Source organism: Aspergillus caelatus (assembly GCF_009193585.1).
Source record: "Aspergillus caelatus strain CBS 763.97 unplaced genomic scaffold BDV27scaffold_74, whole genome shotgun sequence".
In the NCBI taxonomy this organism is placed as follows: Eukaryota; Fungi; Ascomycota; class Eurotiomycetes; order Eurotiales; family Aspergillaceae; genus Aspergillus; species Aspergillus caelatus.
In genome coordinates, this window is record NW_022475337.1 from 347 (window position 1) to 17,912 (window position 17,566).

At 46.2% G+C, this 17,566-nt stretch overlaps 7 protein-coding genes and 1 non-coding gene across 8 annotated transcripts; 3 read left to right on the forward strand and 5 right to left on the reverse strand.

Annotated features, from left to right (window-relative positions):
* Window positions 1-1,554: 1,554 nt before the first annotated feature.
* On the reverse strand, window positions 1,555-2,432 carry BDV27DRAFT_171806 (putative L-cystine transporter; the record flags this gene model as incomplete). The annotated part of the gene is made up of 2 exons (XM_032075696.1): window positions 1,555-1,890; window positions 1,965-2,432. The coding sequence occupies 2 exons, from the start codon at window positions 2,430-2,432 to the stop codon at window positions 1,555-1,557; spliced, it is 804 nt and encodes a 267-aa protein (XP_031928215.1).
* Window positions 2,433-3,593: 1,161 nt separating this feature from the next.
* BDV27DRAFT_157152 (uncharacterized protein) lies at window positions 3,594-4,031 on the forward strand (the record flags this gene model as incomplete). Its single annotated transcript, XM_032072452.1, has 3 exons — window positions 3,594-3,719; window positions 3,796-3,885; window positions 3,969-4,031. The coding sequence occupies 3 exons, from the start codon at window positions 3,594-3,596 to the stop codon at window positions 4,029-4,031; spliced, it is 279 nt and encodes a 92-aa protein (XP_031928216.1).
* Window positions 4,032-4,752: 721 nt separating this feature from the next.
* Window positions 4,753-6,028, reverse strand: BDV27DRAFT_127320 (DUF3632 domain-containing protein). Its single transcript, XM_032066737.1, has one exon. It carries the CDS (start codon window positions 5,998-6,000, stop codon window positions 4,804-4,806), a length of 1,197 nt encoding a protein of 398 aa, XP_031928217.1. The 5' UTR covers window positions 6,001-6,028; the 3' UTR covers window positions 4,753-4,803.
* A 1,272-nt stretch (window positions 6,029-7,300) lies between these two features.
* Window positions 7,301-9,510, reverse strand: BDV27DRAFT_127323 (cytochrome P450). The gene is made up of 7 exons (XM_032066738.1): window positions 9,207-9,510; window positions 9,015-9,144; window positions 8,774-8,965; window positions 8,569-8,720; window positions 8,268-8,512; window positions 7,933-8,204; window positions 7,301-7,879 (listed from the first exon to the last, which is right to left on the reverse strand). The coding sequence occupies exons 1-7, from the start codon at window positions 9,475-9,477 to the stop codon at window positions 7,477-7,479; spliced, it is 1,665 nt and encodes a 554-aa protein (XP_031928218.1). The 5' UTR covers window positions 9,478-9,510; the 3' UTR covers window positions 7,301-7,476.
* A 1,237-nt stretch (window positions 9,511-10,747) lies between these two features.
* BDV27DRAFT_t99 lies at window positions 10,748-10,819 on the reverse strand. The gene has a single exon. It is a non-coding gene; the product is annotated as a tRNA-Trp (tRNA).
* Window positions 10,820-11,041: 222 nt separating this feature from the next.
* BDV27DRAFT_127328 (transcription factor domain-containing protein) lies at window positions 11,042-13,370 on the forward strand. The gene is made up of 4 exons (XM_032066739.1): window positions 11,042-12,051; window positions 12,120-12,540; window positions 12,613-12,901; window positions 12,960-13,370. The coding sequence occupies exons 1-4, from the start codon at window positions 11,376-11,378 to the stop codon at window positions 13,326-13,328; spliced, it is 1,755 nt and encodes a 584-aa protein (XP_031928219.1). The 5' UTR covers window positions 11,042-11,375; the 3' UTR covers window positions 13,329-13,370.
* Window positions 13,371-13,928: 558 nt separating this feature from the next.
* On the reverse strand, window positions 13,929-14,405 carry BDV27DRAFT_157156 (uncharacterized protein; the record flags this gene model as incomplete). The annotated part of the gene is made up of 1 exon (XM_032072453.1): window positions 13,929-14,405. One exon carries the CDS (start codon window positions 14,403-14,405, stop codon window positions 13,929-13,931), a length of 477 nt encoding a protein of 158 aa, XP_031928220.1.
* Window positions 14,406-15,332: 927 nt separating this feature from the next.
* Window positions 15,333-16,370, forward strand: BDV27DRAFT_127332 (uncharacterized protein). Its single transcript, XM_032066740.1, has 3 exons — window positions 15,333-15,498; window positions 15,554-16,109; window positions 16,162-16,370. Exons 2-3 carry the CDS (start codon window positions 15,987-15,989, stop codon window positions 16,333-16,335), a joined length of 297 nt encoding a protein of 98 aa, XP_031928221.1. The 5' UTR covers window positions 15,333-15,498; window positions 15,554-15,986; the 3' UTR covers window positions 16,336-16,370.
* The last annotated feature ends 1,196 nt before the right edge of the window (window positions 16,371-17,566 follow it).

The following is a 17,566-nucleotide window of genomic DNA, read 5'->3' on the forward strand; positions in this document are numbered from 1 at the left end:
ACAGCGTGCATTCATTCCTTCTCACCTTGTGAACCAAGAAATGGCTCTTACCAAACCGGCGGCCAAACCCTCCGTCCAATCTCCCCCGATGTTATCGCAGCAGGAAATCGCTACACAAGTCTCCTCTTACATATCTTATTTCCAGCGTTTCTCTGGTACTGTTTTCTCTATTTTTTAGTCTACCGTGGAGAACGACGAGAGAATATCTTTCAGGATGCTAGCTTAGGATTAGTACACAGTTCAACAACATAGCTATTGTCACCGTCATTAATCTGCCTGTTTTATAAAAGCGGACCGCTTGGCGGTCAAACACCTATTACTTCTTCCGTTCAGGTAGTACTTAGCTAGATAAAGAAGGACAATCACTTCATCATCGACTGATCACCTACTATTCGGATCTTAGAGGCCGATTACAGCTATAATATAAGAGGATCTCCAAGGAGTGTCTTATCTACAAAAGAATACTCTTTCTATAACTTACTGCGAAGGAATATCCTTTTTTTTTTCTTTTTTTTTTTTTTTTTAAGTCGGCTCCTCTTTGCTTCTGATACAGAAGAAATATATACTAGATACAGCAATCGTTATAGATATTCAATTGAAATATTTAATAATAAGGAATTGTTCTATTTTACAGATCTTCTTAATCCTAAAAGCGTAAATTATTACCTTTATATATCATAGTTTCCTGTCGGTATTGCTTATACAGTCCGTATCTTTTATAGAACCCTGCAAAGCGTGTAGTGAGATATCAAACAACCAGTTACCTAAATGCGTCCCTCATCAAAAATAAAACATATCTAATCTTTTTAAAGCTCTTTACAGTACTCAAGTCTCTCTTGCATTGCGAATCCCACTAGATACTACATATTACAAAGCATCTAGAGATAGGTGGCCATGCATATTCTCACGTTATAAGGGTTAACTCAGAACGACTAATACAATCACTGTTAACTTTCTAGGTTCTACTTCCCAAACAGTAGTCTATATATATAGGAGATCATCACATTATATAGCATATCTACCAAAAGGCGATAGAGTCCTCTTAACTGTATGGTTTAAGCTGATCAAGTTTCATAATCTTACTATATAGACAACATATTCACATGGAAGAAATCACAGTAATTACTTTATTTACGATTAGAAGCCAATTTAGTAAGGGACTTTGTATTGGCCAAATCTCTCAACGATAGCTATATACGTTGCTTACTGCTCATAAAATAGACCTGAGTCATAGATTCGGAGGCGTCGTGTTACTTTTATACCCTCAGTTAATTGTTAAAGGGATAGACATAGCATTTATGATTTTTAGTTAACCTGCCATTCAAAGTTGTTGTCAGCTTAGTTAAGTAATTACTGACTTACTCCGGAATTGGTCCGGGGAGTAACTTTGCGTTCCATTGCTCCTTCGTATGTGCTGTCAAGTCGGGTATCGATTCAAGTTGAGGAAGCAGAATATCCTACACCAGAAAGAAACCCCCGTCTCGAATCCGACGAGCTGCTACTCCGTGCATCATTTCACATTTATCTCTATATTGTAATCATGCTTCGTCCCTACTACCCTAGAAGAGGATCGTACTCTGACAGCCCTAACCTCTTCCCCACCCGCCGCTCCCGATACAGCACAAAATGCTGCAAGATAAAGATAAGATCGAACAGGATTGTGATATTACCCAGCAAGAGTTTGGCGACATTACCAACAGTGCCCGACCAGTCCGCCTGCAACGAAGAGTCCAGCACCAGCTGCATCAGCGAGAGCGCCGCGCCCGCCAGATCCAGCAGGATCGCGCCAATAGAAAACCCGGCTGTCGACTGCCGCCAATAATTCATCACTGCTTGGGGGGTGTATTTGATGGCTGTCAGGAATACCTTAGTCATGCCGATTACGTAGACCTTCATGTGAAATATCTCAGTTAGCAGTTTACATAGTGGTTTCCATCGGCCCTGGGGGAGGGGTGCCCTCTCACCACGTCAATCCATTCCCACGATGCCGATACCAGAGCCCACGGAATGGCTAGGGAGACTACCCCCATGTAGCCCAAAACGACCACGAGAGTCAAGTTACTCACCCGCTGCGGCTTGGACTCGAAGTTCCAGAACCGCGCGCAGAGGAAGTGGCTCCCGAGATAGCAACAGATTAAGGCTCCGTGGAGGGCGTAGACAAAATCGTTCCATTGGACGGTTGGTGTGGGGCTCTGGGGATGTCGCTGGGCATACTGGGCGCGCACGACTGGGGAAAAGAGGAAGCAGGCATTGAATATAGTGTATGAGGTCAATCCGAGGAGGTTAAGTAGGGCAAAGTCGATGGAGAAGCCGTCTGTCGAGTGGCGGCTGTGATTATGCAGGGCTTGCGGGTAGAAGGACAGTGACCATAGAATGAAATAGGCCCAGCCCAGGATTTGGGAGATGCTTTGTGTCCATGTGTCACTCAACATTTGGGGCTCGATATGGATAGCATTGGCTCTTGAACCGAAATTGAAGAGAGGGAAATGAGAGTGGTGACCGTGGCTTCGGAGAACTTTATCAACATGCTCGGCTTCGGCATAGACCCGGAGTTCGGAATTCAGCAACATGGCATCGAGCAATGCTTTACGAAGATGACACCATACAATAGGACGGTCCCCTAAAGCATTAACTGACCGCGCTAGATCTGCACAGTCATGCCTATCTTACTTCTCTTGCAGAAAGCCTCAAAGTAGTTATGCGTTGCACCCTTCCCAATAGAGCTTGAGGTTCCTCCAAGAAAAGACTCACGTACAGCCACGCCACGATGATCCATATTGATTGTTTGTTGTCAGATCCGTGAAACATCCCTTTTCAGCTAAATTTGAGAAGCGGGGGTGTTGGTTGATTCTAAAATATCTGCACGGTCTCAGAGGCGGGTGACCTGCTAGAGCCAGTGGCTCCATAAACCTTTGTACTATAAAGATCCCGGTCAAGAGGCATGCGTAACTTTAAGTCAGATTGGTCTTATATACAGCTTTAAAAAGAAATACTGCAGTGGGAACATGCTGCCAGATCCCATGACTTCATTTCCCCGCCCTTAACACGGCCAAGACGCAATTTCTTTGGAGTTCCCTTGCATATGCGAGAGTGACCAAGTCAGTATATCAGCATACCAGTCAAACTCTGCTTTACCTGGCTAGTGCTGACCTTTGTGCCGGTGATTTGACATACAGGAGGCTAGTAAGGAAATGCTAAGCACTAGATACCCCCAAGAAAAGTCTCCAAGCAAACAGTTGGCTCATTACGGCCCCGGAAGTTGAGGCACGAAATAGAACCCGAAGACATACCACCATCAATAAGTATATACTATCCAAGAGACCGAGTGGTCAGGTACGCGAGGCATTAATGTCATTGGATAATTGATTCATTCCATAAACCAACAACGAACCCAAGACAACTGAATCGGACTGGGTATTGTATTTGTCACCTCCCATACAGAGCTCACATCTTTTCTATATAGGGCGGCTTCACGACGCTCCAATCTCCAAAGTATTAACCCCATCAACAACATTTTCCTTCTCAGATACTCTGATCCATCTTTTTCACCACTTTGGCGTTCTTTGCAAGATCACCATCCCAAGCCCTTCACCATGCACCTCACCACAGTTGTCCTTTTCCTCTTCGCTGCAATGGGCGCGGTAGCCACCCCCATTGAGTCCGAGGCATTCGGCCTCGATGCCAGAGCTGAGGCTAGCACGCTGATCAAATACCCCGGAGTGAGTAAACATAAACATTCCATACCTTAGGAAATAACCTGCGAGTCGCCACTAACCATTCGGAACCACTTCTCAGCAATGTACTAAAGCCAAGAACGAATGTAAATACAAAAGCCAGAACAAAAAGAACACATTTGTCAAGTGCCCTTCATTCGCTAACAAGAGGGTAAGTTTTTATCAATCCCTAAGTGGCCACCTAAGTGGCCACCTGAGTTGCACCCGTACTAATCTCGCTATTTTCTTTTCCAGTGCACCAAGGATGGCAACTGGTGCCAGTTCGATAGCTACTCCCGCAACGTTGAGTGTAAGTAGATGGCCTCTACGATAGTGAGGGCATCTGGATCGTATCTGGTCTTCTTCTTGCTGGAGATATGCGAGATGCCGGGTGACTCTCGGAACCCTACTACCTTGCAGCAAGACTCGGAACAAAGAAAGAATGCTTAGTGTATATTGGGGGTCATACTCATACGCCCACCAGACATCCAGCTTTGGCTTTTAATGAATTTGGTTGTTATCATGAACACACTCGTTTAGTATCTATTACCTACAATATCCAGTATCTCTTGGTCGGGAACTAGCCGTAAGAAGAACGAGGCGACTGTACCCCTCCTGATCCTCAGAGACCTGTAGAATTGAAATTGGATCCTTGAGGCCCACTTGGGGACTTTTGCTTGAAATGTCTATGGCTGCTACAAACCCTCGGATAGCTTCATAGATCAATCATCTATCTTTAGCATCCCTTTTCACTCTGTCCGGCAGCCATATCATCATTTCTTAGGCCTATCAATAACCTACCATCCTGATCTCTACCGCGTCTTTCATCATTCAGCCGATGAGGGTCGCCCATGATTGTTGCAACAGCTTAGAGCAAGGGTATACCTCAATCCATGGAGAGGTTGTGACACATGCATAGAGTTGATGTATGTAGAATCATAGAAGTGTTATTTACTCTTTTCTTGTTTCACTGGAAAAGTATATGAAGGCTTATTAGTTTTTTTTAATAGGAATCATTGGTAAAAAAAAAAAAGAGCAACCTGAATTCGAGGATCAGAAAAGAAGAGAAGAAAGAGGGCAAGAGAGGGATTTAGTTGACACTGTCATTTTCCTCGGGGATTTCACTCTTCACAAGGTTCTTCAGGCACAACAAATGTTTATCCTGATGCAAGACATCCCCACCGGTTTGGTAAGCCCTCAGGATTTCCGAGTTTCGAGTTTCCACGTCTGAGACCATGATGTCAATGGCGTCAGTGGCATACTCCTCCAGGCGTTTCTCGTTCGCCTCTTTTGCCTCCTCCTGGATCTCATGGAGTCGCTTGAGCCAGAACATCCACCTCCATGGTGTGAATCCAGTCGGTGATCGCTTGCCGAGCTGAGACTGGATAAACAACTGACCACCCTGGCCAATAGTGCTAGGGCAATCATTCCAGAAGACATCCGAGAGCTGAATAAGATTTTGACCTGCCTCCTTGATCCACACAAAGGTAGCTGGCAACAAGTGTACAATATCAAGGCTACGGATGCTCCGTCCTGGCTCTTCCTTATCCGGTTTCTCCGTGGTGCGAAGGTCCCGTCCTTCCTCAAACGTCGTGCGAAATAGGATGAGGGCGATCTGGCACATTCTGTCCTTGCAGATGCGGGTTGACGCCAGTTTAACCAAAAAGGATGCAAAGTTGAGGCGCTGAGCGCCTGCCATCGGTGCGCAGTTGTTGATCCAGAATTCGGTCATGTCAGTGACCAAGAATGGCAGGTCATTCCACAGCGTGCCTTCGATTGTTCGTGCGATGTCGATCCCGTACACCCCCGACACAGGCCTGGTCAACGGCCCCTTTCCCTGGATGCGGATGATATCGAGGACCAGACGATCCTGGTCGGGCGTTTCATGCGACGTGTGTCGGCCCAGCTGGTAGTACATATGCCACAGGGAATGAAGGTGGCCTTCGAGAGAATCCACCCCATCTCCAACCTGGCAATATCGTGTGCTAATTATCCAGGTTCTATTATGAAAGGCTGCTCCCCGGAGCTCTTCGAATTCCCCTCGAGCGGCGGATTCCCGTATATCGTCCTCGTCTCTGGAGGCGCTGTCTAACTCGGTGAGATAGGGGGTGCCTTTTGGTGACGGGCTCAGTAGGGAATCACGGAGGTGGTGCATGTTGAGATGGTGATAATGTTGGTTAATAGATTGGTCAGAGTGCAGGAATGAGTATAAGAGCGTGAGGAAGGTAGGGAGGTACCTGTTACGAGAGGTATTAAACCGCGAGAGAGGACTACTGATTCCTCTCATCAAGCCACTCTCTAGGCAGCAGTATAGCAGCATTCGGACAGGCTGGCAGGCATGTCGATCATTGAATTACTTTTTTTCTTTTTTAGGTTCCTGTATGCGCTGTATGAATATGATTTCTTTGTCATATTGCCGGCCATGCAAGCCTACAAGATCCACCCGAAGAAGGTACCAATTGAATCTCTACCAGTAGCAGCATATCCCTGTATATACTACAGTCATCTATATGCTCACAAAGAGAGTCCACTACTACTTTGTACCAGGTACATAATTTAGCGTTCTGGACCCTGAACTATTCAGTCTTAGCACAGGAATGCTAACAAACTATCAACTACTAAATCTTGGCAAAGGTAGGGAGATGTGTTCCTAAATTGTACAACGGGAACGCAAACATTTCCTGATCCTTGCTTGTCTATGTCTCTTCTCCTTTACAAAGACCCGACAAAACCTGAAGGCTGGTGTAACGGCGGTTGCATGGCGGAAAGCTAGACCCTACGATTCAGATTTATGTGATCTTTTGGTCTTGTGGAATATAGGCCCCTGGCTATATCTCTTACAGCTAGTCTATAGGATAGACCTGTTTTAGGCAGGTATCGTTTAAATGAATATTAAGAAGGTATTTTGGAATAATAGACCTATAATTTGAAGGGTGTACTTGATATTATAGAAACCAGATCGATAAAGAAACAGGCAAAAGGTCGCCCGTTGGTGTAAGTGAGAATATCTTAGTGGGTGGAAAGGAGAGCTTTCATCTTTTTATGCTTGAATTTCCTAGCTCCCTATCTAAGCTCGCTCCTAGGGCCAGACGGAAGCCCCTACCAACAGAATATATAGAAGACTGCTCTCAATGTTAATCCCAATAGCTGTTGCTCACGCTTTTTGCTGCCGTATTTCTACACTATTAGTATAGTTTAAAGGGTTATAATGAAGTTATTTGATATTTCTATTCTGTAAGAATTAATTATATAAGATCAATGCTTGGGGGCTCAGCACACGCACTTCTGCCTTTGTCCCACGCTCCGGGATCAATAACTGAGCAAAAGGTGGCCTCCTCCTCCACCTCCTACTACTAGTAATATTAGTAGTAGTAGTAGTAGTAGTAGTAGTAGTAGTAGTAGTAGTAGTAGTAGTAGTAGTAGTAGTAGTAGTAGTAGTAGTAGTAGTAGTAGTAGTAGTAGTAGTAGTAGTAGTAGCAGCAGCAGCAATAGTAGTATTAATATTCTACGTCATCATACTCCGAGTCTGTGAATAGTCGGGACCTAGGTTAAGGTAATGGAGAGGGACTAGGGCTTTCCGGGCTTATATGAAATCATCATACTTCTCATTCCAAAATAAGATATTTGGTTAACAATAGCTCACTCGACATATATAGTGACAGAAAAATACTGAAAACATTTAATAGGGGTTAACAAAAACAATCGAGAGTGACACAGATTGACACAGAGAGAGACAGAGGAAGAACAAAACACCTATATATCTCTACGGTACGGCAATTGCCCTCCGCAACTCCTCCGCATGACTCTTCTCCCAGGGATGCTGTTTCTCACCAGCCCGAATCAGCTCCTCATGACTTGCACTACGAGGTTTAATGTCGACTTCGAATGGCTTCGGATGACTGATGAGACTGGCCTGGAACTCCGGCTGGATATCCACCTCCTTGCCGTCGCGAATGGGCTTGGTAATGTTGAAGACAGCCAGAGTGCGAGCGATAGTAAGCCATAGATTTGAATCTGCTAGATTCCGCCCGGGGCATATCCGTCGCCCGAACCCGAAAGAGATGAGATGGGGATCACGCTCAGGTGTGTGGCCATTGTCACTCAGGAAACGCTCAGGCTTAAAGGTCATTGGGTCGTGGTATTCGTTGGGGTCGTGGGTGAATGCCCTACGGTGGAGCTTAGTAAGGAAAGGAAAGAAGGACTATAAGGTCCAACACACCATATATTCGTCAATATAGTTGCCCCCTTGGGGATATGGTACCCCTCAAGCATATCATCCTCCATGGCCATATGGGCGACACCCATGGGAACGACAGGATGCCAACGGAGGGCCTCCTTAAGGACGGCGTCGATATATGGAATGTCCTCGCGGTCTTTAAACCCAGGCAAACGCGATGTTCCGATGACCCGGTCGATTTCCTCTTGGGCTTTCCGCTGTACATGCGGATATAAGGCCATTGTCATGAAGAAACCCATCATCGTGGAGACTGTCTATAATGATTCTTAGGATCATCCTAAAGTAGCCGAAACAGTAGGTGGCCATTTGTTACTTACTGTATCTGCCCCTCCAGCGTAAAGAGTAGCAGTGGCCCACTTCACAATATGCTCCTCTTCCGATCCCGGCTGGATATTCTCTGATTTAAGATAATACGAAATTATGGATGGCTCATTGCACCCTTGGGCCATTTGCTGTGTTGTAAACGCATAAGGGACCTCACCTAAATCCTTGGCAATTGTTTGGATGCCCTCTGCTGCCCGCGTGCAGCCTCCACCTGGTGCCCAGGAAGGGAGGTGTTTCACTGGAATGATATCGTTAAGCATACTGGTTCCAGCAAAGTTGCAAGAAAAGACTCACGAATAGGAATAGAATCCACAAGCCAAGCCCCAGGAATCATTGACAACGAAAACTTCTCGACTGCATCGTTCGCAAGATCAACTAGGTGATCGCGCGCATGGGGTTCGATAGTGTATCCGTAAGTAATTTTCAGTATAACCGCACCGGTCTCCCTGACAACAAATCACTCTTACGTTCATCTGACTTGGAATGGAAAGACACCTACTTCTTAATGTGTTCAAGCCAATTCTCCGGATCCCGAAGCACCCGGGAGAGATATCGGCAAACCTCCGCATCCTGGATGTGACTGAACCGGGCGATCGATTTATTGGAGCCGATCTGTTGGTGTGCAACTTTGCGTGAGGCGCGGAGCCGGTCTGAGTATTCGAGCACGGTCGTGATATCGCCCCAGCCGGCCCTTTTTCATCAGCCACGTAACTTGTGTGCAGTATAAAGATGATGCTTACATATGGGCAAAGGTGCATGGCGGCCGAGATGAGTGTATTGCGGAACGCTTCTCTAAGAGCTCATATGCGAGACGCGCTTCGTTTAGAATGATTATTGTTTGGCCAAATACGGTGACGGAGCTAATTGGACCTTTCCAGAGTTCTTTCTTGGTATATGGGTAATTGCAATATGCCGATACTGGGAGTATTTACCATAGAGATCTTTGTGTTTTAACCAGTGCAACCAGTCCCGGGTGCCTTGTGATGGAAGATCCCAGAGATTCCCAATGATCGGTTTTGGTCTGGGACCAGGGGGGAGTGGCGCAAGCGACTTCGCTTTAACTAAAAAAGACCTCAGAAAATATAGGGCTATGACGCCGATGGTGAGCCCAAGAATCATGAAAGACATTTCCTGTTCAGCATCCACACAGAAATTTCGAGGCGAAGAGTCAAAGAAAAAGCATGGGGGCATTTGAACGTACATAACCCCAAGGGAGTTCCTTATACAAATGATAAGAAGAGGGGTAACGCACCCTGGCGTCATATCTTTTCAGCTGAGCTTCTGCACTGCAACAATATCTATGACCTTTTAAGGTGCTAGGTGCAGCTGATATGCAGAGAAACCAGGGTTGAATTACTAAATTGCGAGTGTTACTGGTCCGCAATAGGGCTTGTGCAGGATAACAGACCCATTATGGGACAGGGGTGAACAACCTCACATTCCTGACAAAAGTACCGGTTCGCTTACAATAGCTTGTGGGTTCCAAACAAGAGATTATAGCCGAGGATATTGCACCTGTTATAAGAAGTGCTTTGTTCTCGGGCTGTCCTTGTGATTGATTTGGTTTCTTGCATGTCCTGTTTTTACTTGTCAGCCTATGCGTAGAGTTTTGATCAACCATTTGTATTTCTGTTGTGCAGGCAGCAGGAGGTTTGAAGATATTGTTACCATTCGGTTAGTGTAGCATAATAGTATAAGAGTTGAGATGAATTAATCTTTTCTCATGAGACAAAGCGCTAGAAACCTATTGGCCTAGGTAGTTTGAGCTCGACTCGCAACATATTAGGACAAGCCGTTAGGTGCTTTATTTGGTATGGATGTGCTATATTGACCTCAGCAACTTCGAACTCAACCTGAGAAAGGGTTGGCAGGACCAATATTATGGAAAGCCCATACTTGTTGGGCATTTCACCTAGAAAGCTATGCTGATGAAAGACCAACATGGGGGGAATCAAAGTTCAAGCGGGAAGCCCAACGCTCACAACTTTGACGTCTCCCAAACTCGTTATATCGCACGCAGGTAGCCGGTTTAACGCTATATTTCTAGTGCTTGGTAGCAGCCTCCCAATTAGGCCCGATCTCACGTCTCCATTCGCGTGTTCGATATCTCCCCAAACGGTACCCGTATGGACTAGCGTTGCCATACATTTTCTAACCTCACATCGCCCCCTTGTCCGTTTATCTATTTCAGTTGCCCGCTTTAACCATGTCCGATCCAGAGCAAGCCGTTACTGTTTACGCCGGTGCTCCGTAGATGACAACAGAAGCGATACCTCACCATTTCTTCATTGATACTCTGTTGGGCTTCATGCGGCTGAGAATAGATTACGCCGCCTAGGTCCAGAAATAACCCCTAAGTAGAACAGCAATAAGTGGTCAATAGGGCATAACTCTGCTATTCTCTATATGGAATAACCATGAGAGATAAAGAAAAGGAATAGAAGAAAAAGGAAAAGGAAAAAAAAAAGTGGTGTGAGCCCCACCCGATTTGAACGGATAACCTTTTGATCTGGAGTCAAACGCGCTACCGTTGCGCCAGAGGCCCTTAGGATTACTAATCTTGAAGAGATAGTGCTAATTAGACCATACTATTAATATGTACCTTGTATGCTAGACTCCGAACACCGACGGATTGAATTCCGAACGCCGAGAATAGCCCTAAACGATGTAACATGTCAGCCCCCTCTCTTCAACCTTGCTTTCTTCGCTTCATTCAACTGTTATATTCAAAGTAGGCACAGGTAATAAATAGAAAGTAAGAGATGAGCTCACGTCGTCGCAATGGAAAACCCGCTTCCTGCGAACCCTGCCGGAAGGAAAAAGTCCGTTGTGATCATCGCCTTCCGGTCTGTTCTCGTTGTCAGAAGAAACGCCGGACTGCCAGTTGCTTCTATCATCCAGCACCGTTGACGCAAAGATCAAAGGCCATCACTGTAAAAGGTATCTCATCTGGGGCGGGACAAATACATTCTCCTCCTCCTTCAACTCCGGAGCAAGATGGCTCGGATCCTAGGCAGTTGCGTGCCAGGCCAGTATCCACGCCGATTTCGACATTTTCGGATACTGAAGAGCCGGGGTCACGATTAGACGATGGGTTCAACATGCTGGTCACTGCTCGTTCATTGCCCACTGGCTACTTGGGTCCGACCAGCTTTGTCGCGGCATTGGAAGAGGATCACGAATTTGTTTCTAGCCCCAGCGATCGACTGTCACAGGATGACGCAACAACGACATTCCCGTCCGACTTGCCTTTGTACTGGGTACAGAGGACAGCAGAGATACTGCGATGTTTGCAAGATTTCCCAACCATTGGCCAGCTAGTCTGCGAATACTACAAGCTAAGCAAGGCAGCCGTCATACCATCTCTACTCCTTAACGCACTACCCTCAATACAGACTATGATTGATGCTGCCCAACTGCATAAAAGCCCACCAGAACAAGTCGCGCGGGTTCTTCAAAACACTAAACATATGCTCCATGTACCATCGGATATGACAGGAAGTCAGTTCCATGAGCTTTTTACCGGACCTAATTTGCGTCTGGAGATCTTAGGGGTTTTCTATGCGATAGCTGGCCGACTCAGTATTTTCGGCCTAGCTCATGATAAATTCCCTCAGTTCGATGGAATGGCAGCTCGTGAGCGGTTTTCTCGGAAAATGTTAGCGGCTAGTGATGCGGTGCTACAGATTTGCAAGCTCATCGCCCCGGTCAATGACCTAACGATATGGATGCTGTATGAAAATCTGTTATTGTCAAAGGTGGCCCATGGCGATGCTAGTGAGCAAACACCTAACTAAACCCGAAGTAGTCATAATATTATAGAATTCTTACTTACCAGGCAACAGGCTCCGCAAAGTGGCGCAGGCTCGGTGACCTGTCAACCCATATATTCGAGCTAGGGCTGCATAGAGACTCCCAACAGTCAAGCTCTCTCCCGGTATTCTTAGTCGAGACTCGCCGGAGGCTCTTTACAGCGACTTATCAACTCGATAAGAGCATTGCAACATTTCTGGGCAGACCACCGAGGATCTCATTAAGACATTCAGACTGTCGACTGCCCCTTGATCTCGATGATAGCTTATTGAAGGCTAATCAGTCGGAGATTGAGCTAGCACTGCAGGACTTGGACAGCGATGGATGGAATACTCAAGGCAGACTTCACCGATCTACCTTTCTTCGGCAACGGTTCCTAGTCACTACCTTTCGTGAGGAGATTCTAGAAGTCTCTTTAGAGACACAAAACCATAGGACAGCTGAAAAGTTGAGGTGAGTCACTGCATATACCCCCCACCTCCTCTATTAGTCAAGGCTCATAGAATTCGGCTATGTGGTGAACAGGGATATCTCCGTGCGTTGTCATCAAACTTGGGATTCACTGCCGAAACAATTGCATTACAGCCCAGATTCTCGGGACGAGAACATGTCAAACACGACCTGTATGATGCGTATTGTATCATACTTAGCTTACCTTTACAATGACTTCCTCATTCAAAGGCTCCTTGTTCAGCAGGACCCCGAGGCCTATTCTGCTTTACTCGACGTGAGCTCAACCATTTTGTCGACCGTTTTAGATTTCTGCGCCATGCGAGAGGATATGGTTGACCTTCGACCAGATTTCATATGGACAGTTCGTACCTCCTTTGTAGATGACTTGTGAGCTAGGCTAATTAAAACTAAACCGAAAGAACCTTCTGTACGGATTCCCCAGTGCGGCTGTTCTAATAAAGGCGCTTCAGAAACAAGCTCGCACCGGTAGACCAATTCCCTACCAAGGCTCGCGATCCGTCTTGATTCGCCATCTAAGCGTTTTCATCTCACATCTAGAGTCAATGTCCCGGCCGGGTATTGTGAACCAGGAGCTGTTTCACCGCGCCAGTAAAATATTTTCGGGGATCATCGATGAAGTTCTGGAGCCGCGTGTCGCGGTAACTCTCCCCGGTCCTGAATTAGATATCTTGGCGGATTCGGAGACGTGTATGATCGGACACGATGATTTGGATTTCTTGGATATGCTGGAGTTTGGAGGGTCAATTGATCAGTATACCATCTTTTGAAAATATATGTGGTGCTCCCGGTTCACGGGCGGCGATTGTTATAATGAGAATTGAAGATATACATCAGACTGTAGCTAGTAGTATAACCTTTAGATGTTTCGCTTGACCTGAACGGGGTTGTGTAGAAATGGACTAATTTTGATTTATCCCGGAAACCGAACTCCGGTACTGTTATTGTGAAAGTATTGAGATCTGTATACACTGAGCCATCTTCTCCCGAAATTCTAGATTCATCCCGAGATAATTATCATTATACATTAGTTTCGTACATACATATCTGTGCCATGGTCATAATTGAACCGAAGAAAGTAAACGCAAGTCCGTATCCTCATTATATGCATCGCTGTGTTGCCGACAAGGAAATAAATGTCGCAAGTTGTCGATGCACTCAATCAAGCCTAGCCAAAGCCTCCGTATATCTGGATCACGATTGAACCGCAAGACGAAGAACCTAGACCTCAACATCCCAATCCGCAAACATATCCACAACCATGCCATACCCTAGAAAAGCAATCACAGAAGAAACCACCTATAGAGATCAGCCCTTCCACCCAAAACAACCAACCCAGGGAAAAGAAAAAAAAAAAAAAGAGAGAAAGCTCACCCAAAAACCAACCCCCAAAGCAAATACACCCCCAAGAACAACATCCCGAGAACCAAAACCTCATTCCCAAATCTGAAAACAACACCCCTCAACCCCCCCTTCCTCTTCAACCACGCCGGCACCAAATCCCCCTGACAAGTCCTCCCCGCAACCACCAAACACCCCCCAGCCCGCCGCCGACACTCCAGATGGCGTCGTCTGCGCTCCATGATTCGGCGAATGCGCAGATTACAAAATGCCTCGTCGGTCCGGAATGAGCACTTCTCCATGGGACATTCGAGTTTTTGCTCGAAACGCTCGACCAGCCAGTCGACTTTGAGGTGGACGCCGGTGTAGACGAGGGCGTAGAAGTGGCGGGAGGTGTGTTTTAGGGCTAGGGCATCTGGGTAAGGGAGGTAGCTTGAGATGTGGAGGTGGAGTTCTGTGGGGAGGTCTGTGAGGGAGGTTGGTTTTTGGGGTGGGATTTCGCCCATTGTTCGTTGTAGGGTAGGTTGGATGTTGATATTGGTGTTGGTGTTGTTGTTGTTGATGGTATTGATATGAGGGTGTTTGGTGAGGAATCCGCGGTTCAAATACCTAGGGTTGGTTGCGGATACGGGGTTGTTGTTGGTTGCCTAATGAAATCCGCGTTGAAACAGACCACCGTGGCTGGTATATAAATAGCTTATGGATGTGGTGTGGAGGTTTCGGGGGGATACGAGGCTTTTTATCTTTAGCCTTTGGTGATTGTTTTAGAGATTTAAAATCTAATGATCGTCGGCAGGGTTGCGGTGATGCGTCAGACGAGGCTCTCGAGCATGGCGGAGGCGGAGCACTGCCACAGTCGAGCTATGACAACATTCGAGAGTTCAGGAGTGAGATTTGTATTTGGCTAGCTTGTATTGAGCTAGAGTACGTGAGTATAGAAATAACAGCAATGTCTTCCTGCTAAATTCAGGTACGGTAGAGCCAAGGTTGTAGCGTTTTACGATTGAAGTGATTTTGGCTTTACCGAAACCTTAGGCAATTTAAATGGTATATTATTTTCAACTCCAATTAGGGTTTTTGGAGTATCAGTGATTATACTCAGGAAAACATACCAACCAGAGCTTTCTGAGCATCCTTTTCCTGCTGCAGCTTCGAACATATCTCTGTTGAAGAGAGACCGTGATACTACCGGACCACTACAAACTGGAAGCTCTGCTCTTATGGTCAACCCCTCGCGCCATCCCAGTTTCTCAGTCAGTACACAGTTCACTAATATCTTTCTGAAGAAAAGACCTGCTAAAAGAACTGTCCAGTCCTGTGGCAAGCAGATACCCCGTAACTGGGTAAGTAGCTCCCCAGACTCTATACGCAGACCCCAGTACAATAGAACAATGCTGATATTATGCAGCTTGAAACGACGGCGTGACGGACTTTGAACGTGAGATTTTGCCATGGTATTATAATGTGTTTCCCTTAATATCGACAGTATTAGAGGCACTCACGGTTGCCATCACTTCTCATTTTCAAAATGACCTCCGAGAACTATGATCTCCAGATCCGGCTTCATTGGAGCAAAACGTACAACGCCATCTTGGACAAGTGCGTGCAGGCCCTATTATTTCAACGCCTTCACACACTCTAACTTCTACTATAGCTGATCGCCTCTCATGCTGCTACATACCAAGTGAAAAGGACGCCTACAGCTGCGCTAATATTTTACCCTAACCCAAGTATATCGTATCTATAGCTAGTACTCCATGGCTGATGCATATGATCAACCGTATAGGGTAGTCTGATCGTGAGTGGCTGAGTCCATGGCGAGTCAAGTCGTCTCAGCCAGGCTGCAATCACGATCGGGGCCAGAGAGCCTAATGAATTGGAAGAATATTTCGGACGCATCAAAGCAGCTGTTCTGCATTCATAGTCGATATGAATGAGAGCTTTGTTATCTGGCCCACACCTTCATTCATTCATTCATACTCCTCCTTCTTCTTCTCTCCCCAGTATCTTTACTTTGACAAACTGACTCACAATGCGGTTCAAGATCTCCGCCCTTACTGCCCTCTTGGCAGCCTCCGCCCCGGTGTATGCCCAGGAGTCAGGACATTAGCGGCGCAGACGTTATACAAAAGCTTGATTCCCTCGCGGAGGATGCCAGAAACCTGAGCAGTGTCCTCGTGAACACTCCGGACCCTGTCAAAATAGGCCTGGTTCGTTTAGTATATGGTTGTACTGTTTAAATATATACTGATATCAATCCAGGCTATTCTTAGCAACACAAATGATCTTGTCGTTGCGATTCCCGATATCTTTTCTCTTGAAGGACTAGGCCACTTTCTTTTCGATGATATGCCTGATGAACGGCAACTCGAAATTTGCGCCACCTATCTTAAGGTGTCTTCCACACGGGCTATGGGGATAGGGGCGCAGAATTAAATACATGTCCTTGTGGATGAGGAGCACGAGCCCCTAGCCTGCCAAGAGCTGAAATGATCCCGCATGCAGGATTCATGAATCATTGTCTATATGTGAAAAAGAATATAAACATACATTCCCTAAACCCGGTAAAAAAACCCCGCAGCGTAGCTGTCATTCAGCCATGCCCTTGCTAAAATCTCAGCTGGTCGACATCGAAATCAAGGAAATGTTTGCTTGCCACTGTTTAGTAAGATTCAATCACAGAGTAGCTAAAGATTTTCAGTTCCATTTGCCCCGAGTTCCTCTCCCAATCCACTTCGTTTATTGCCTGAGAGACAAGGCTGATCTGCAATAATCCGAAGCTTTATAATGGTTTTTAAAGGAGACCTTTTGTACCACGCCCCCACAGTGCTAGGTATGTCATATCATAGCTCTGCACAATTAGCATCTCCAGGGTATGGACCCCCGGTGCTTTTTCACCATTCTGAAAATTGGTCACTGGACCGTTTCTGAATTCCATATGTGTTGTGTATCCCTGCTTCCTTTGCCATTAGCACAAACAAGAGCACAACGTTCCTTTGGGAAACTGGTATATGGTTAGTTTAATCAAAGCGACTTCTCTATAATCCGTACGTAAAACCTTGGAGGAATAGTTGGGTGTCGGTCAGTAGGTGTTCGAGGGCATCAGATCCACACATTAAGACAACCGTACTGACATTCTATCAGAATGCGAACTCCCCCACATCCCCGCATATATCCCAATGCAACTGTAAGGAGTGATAAAAGTCATCTTATGCATAAGTAAACATATAGCAATGTAACGTTGTTACATGATTGGATGTATGAGCGCCATCAACACGTCACGAGCTCCCCTGCTAGCATTTTCCCACCAGTACACTACAGAAAAACCCCGATAGTTGTTGCAACGACCTCAGCCAGCCTTCCGCCTTCCAGCTAACGGGGGTATTGCAAAGTAACGAGAAGCGCTCTTATTGGCTCACACGTACACTGTCTTAGGTTAGTAGCCAGGGTTTTGCAATTGTAGAGGTTGCATTGACCGGAGTTTTTCAGGACCTCAAGAACTGTGATCGCCGGTCCGTTTGCAGCAAACCCGATGCTGATCATTAATGCTACCTGATCATGACTTCTCCACACCGTATGGTTGCAGGGTATGCAAAGCCTGCAAAGAACAGATCAGTTGGCTGAGGGTGCGCAAGAGCATTATAAGTACTGGACAGCCATCTAGGAA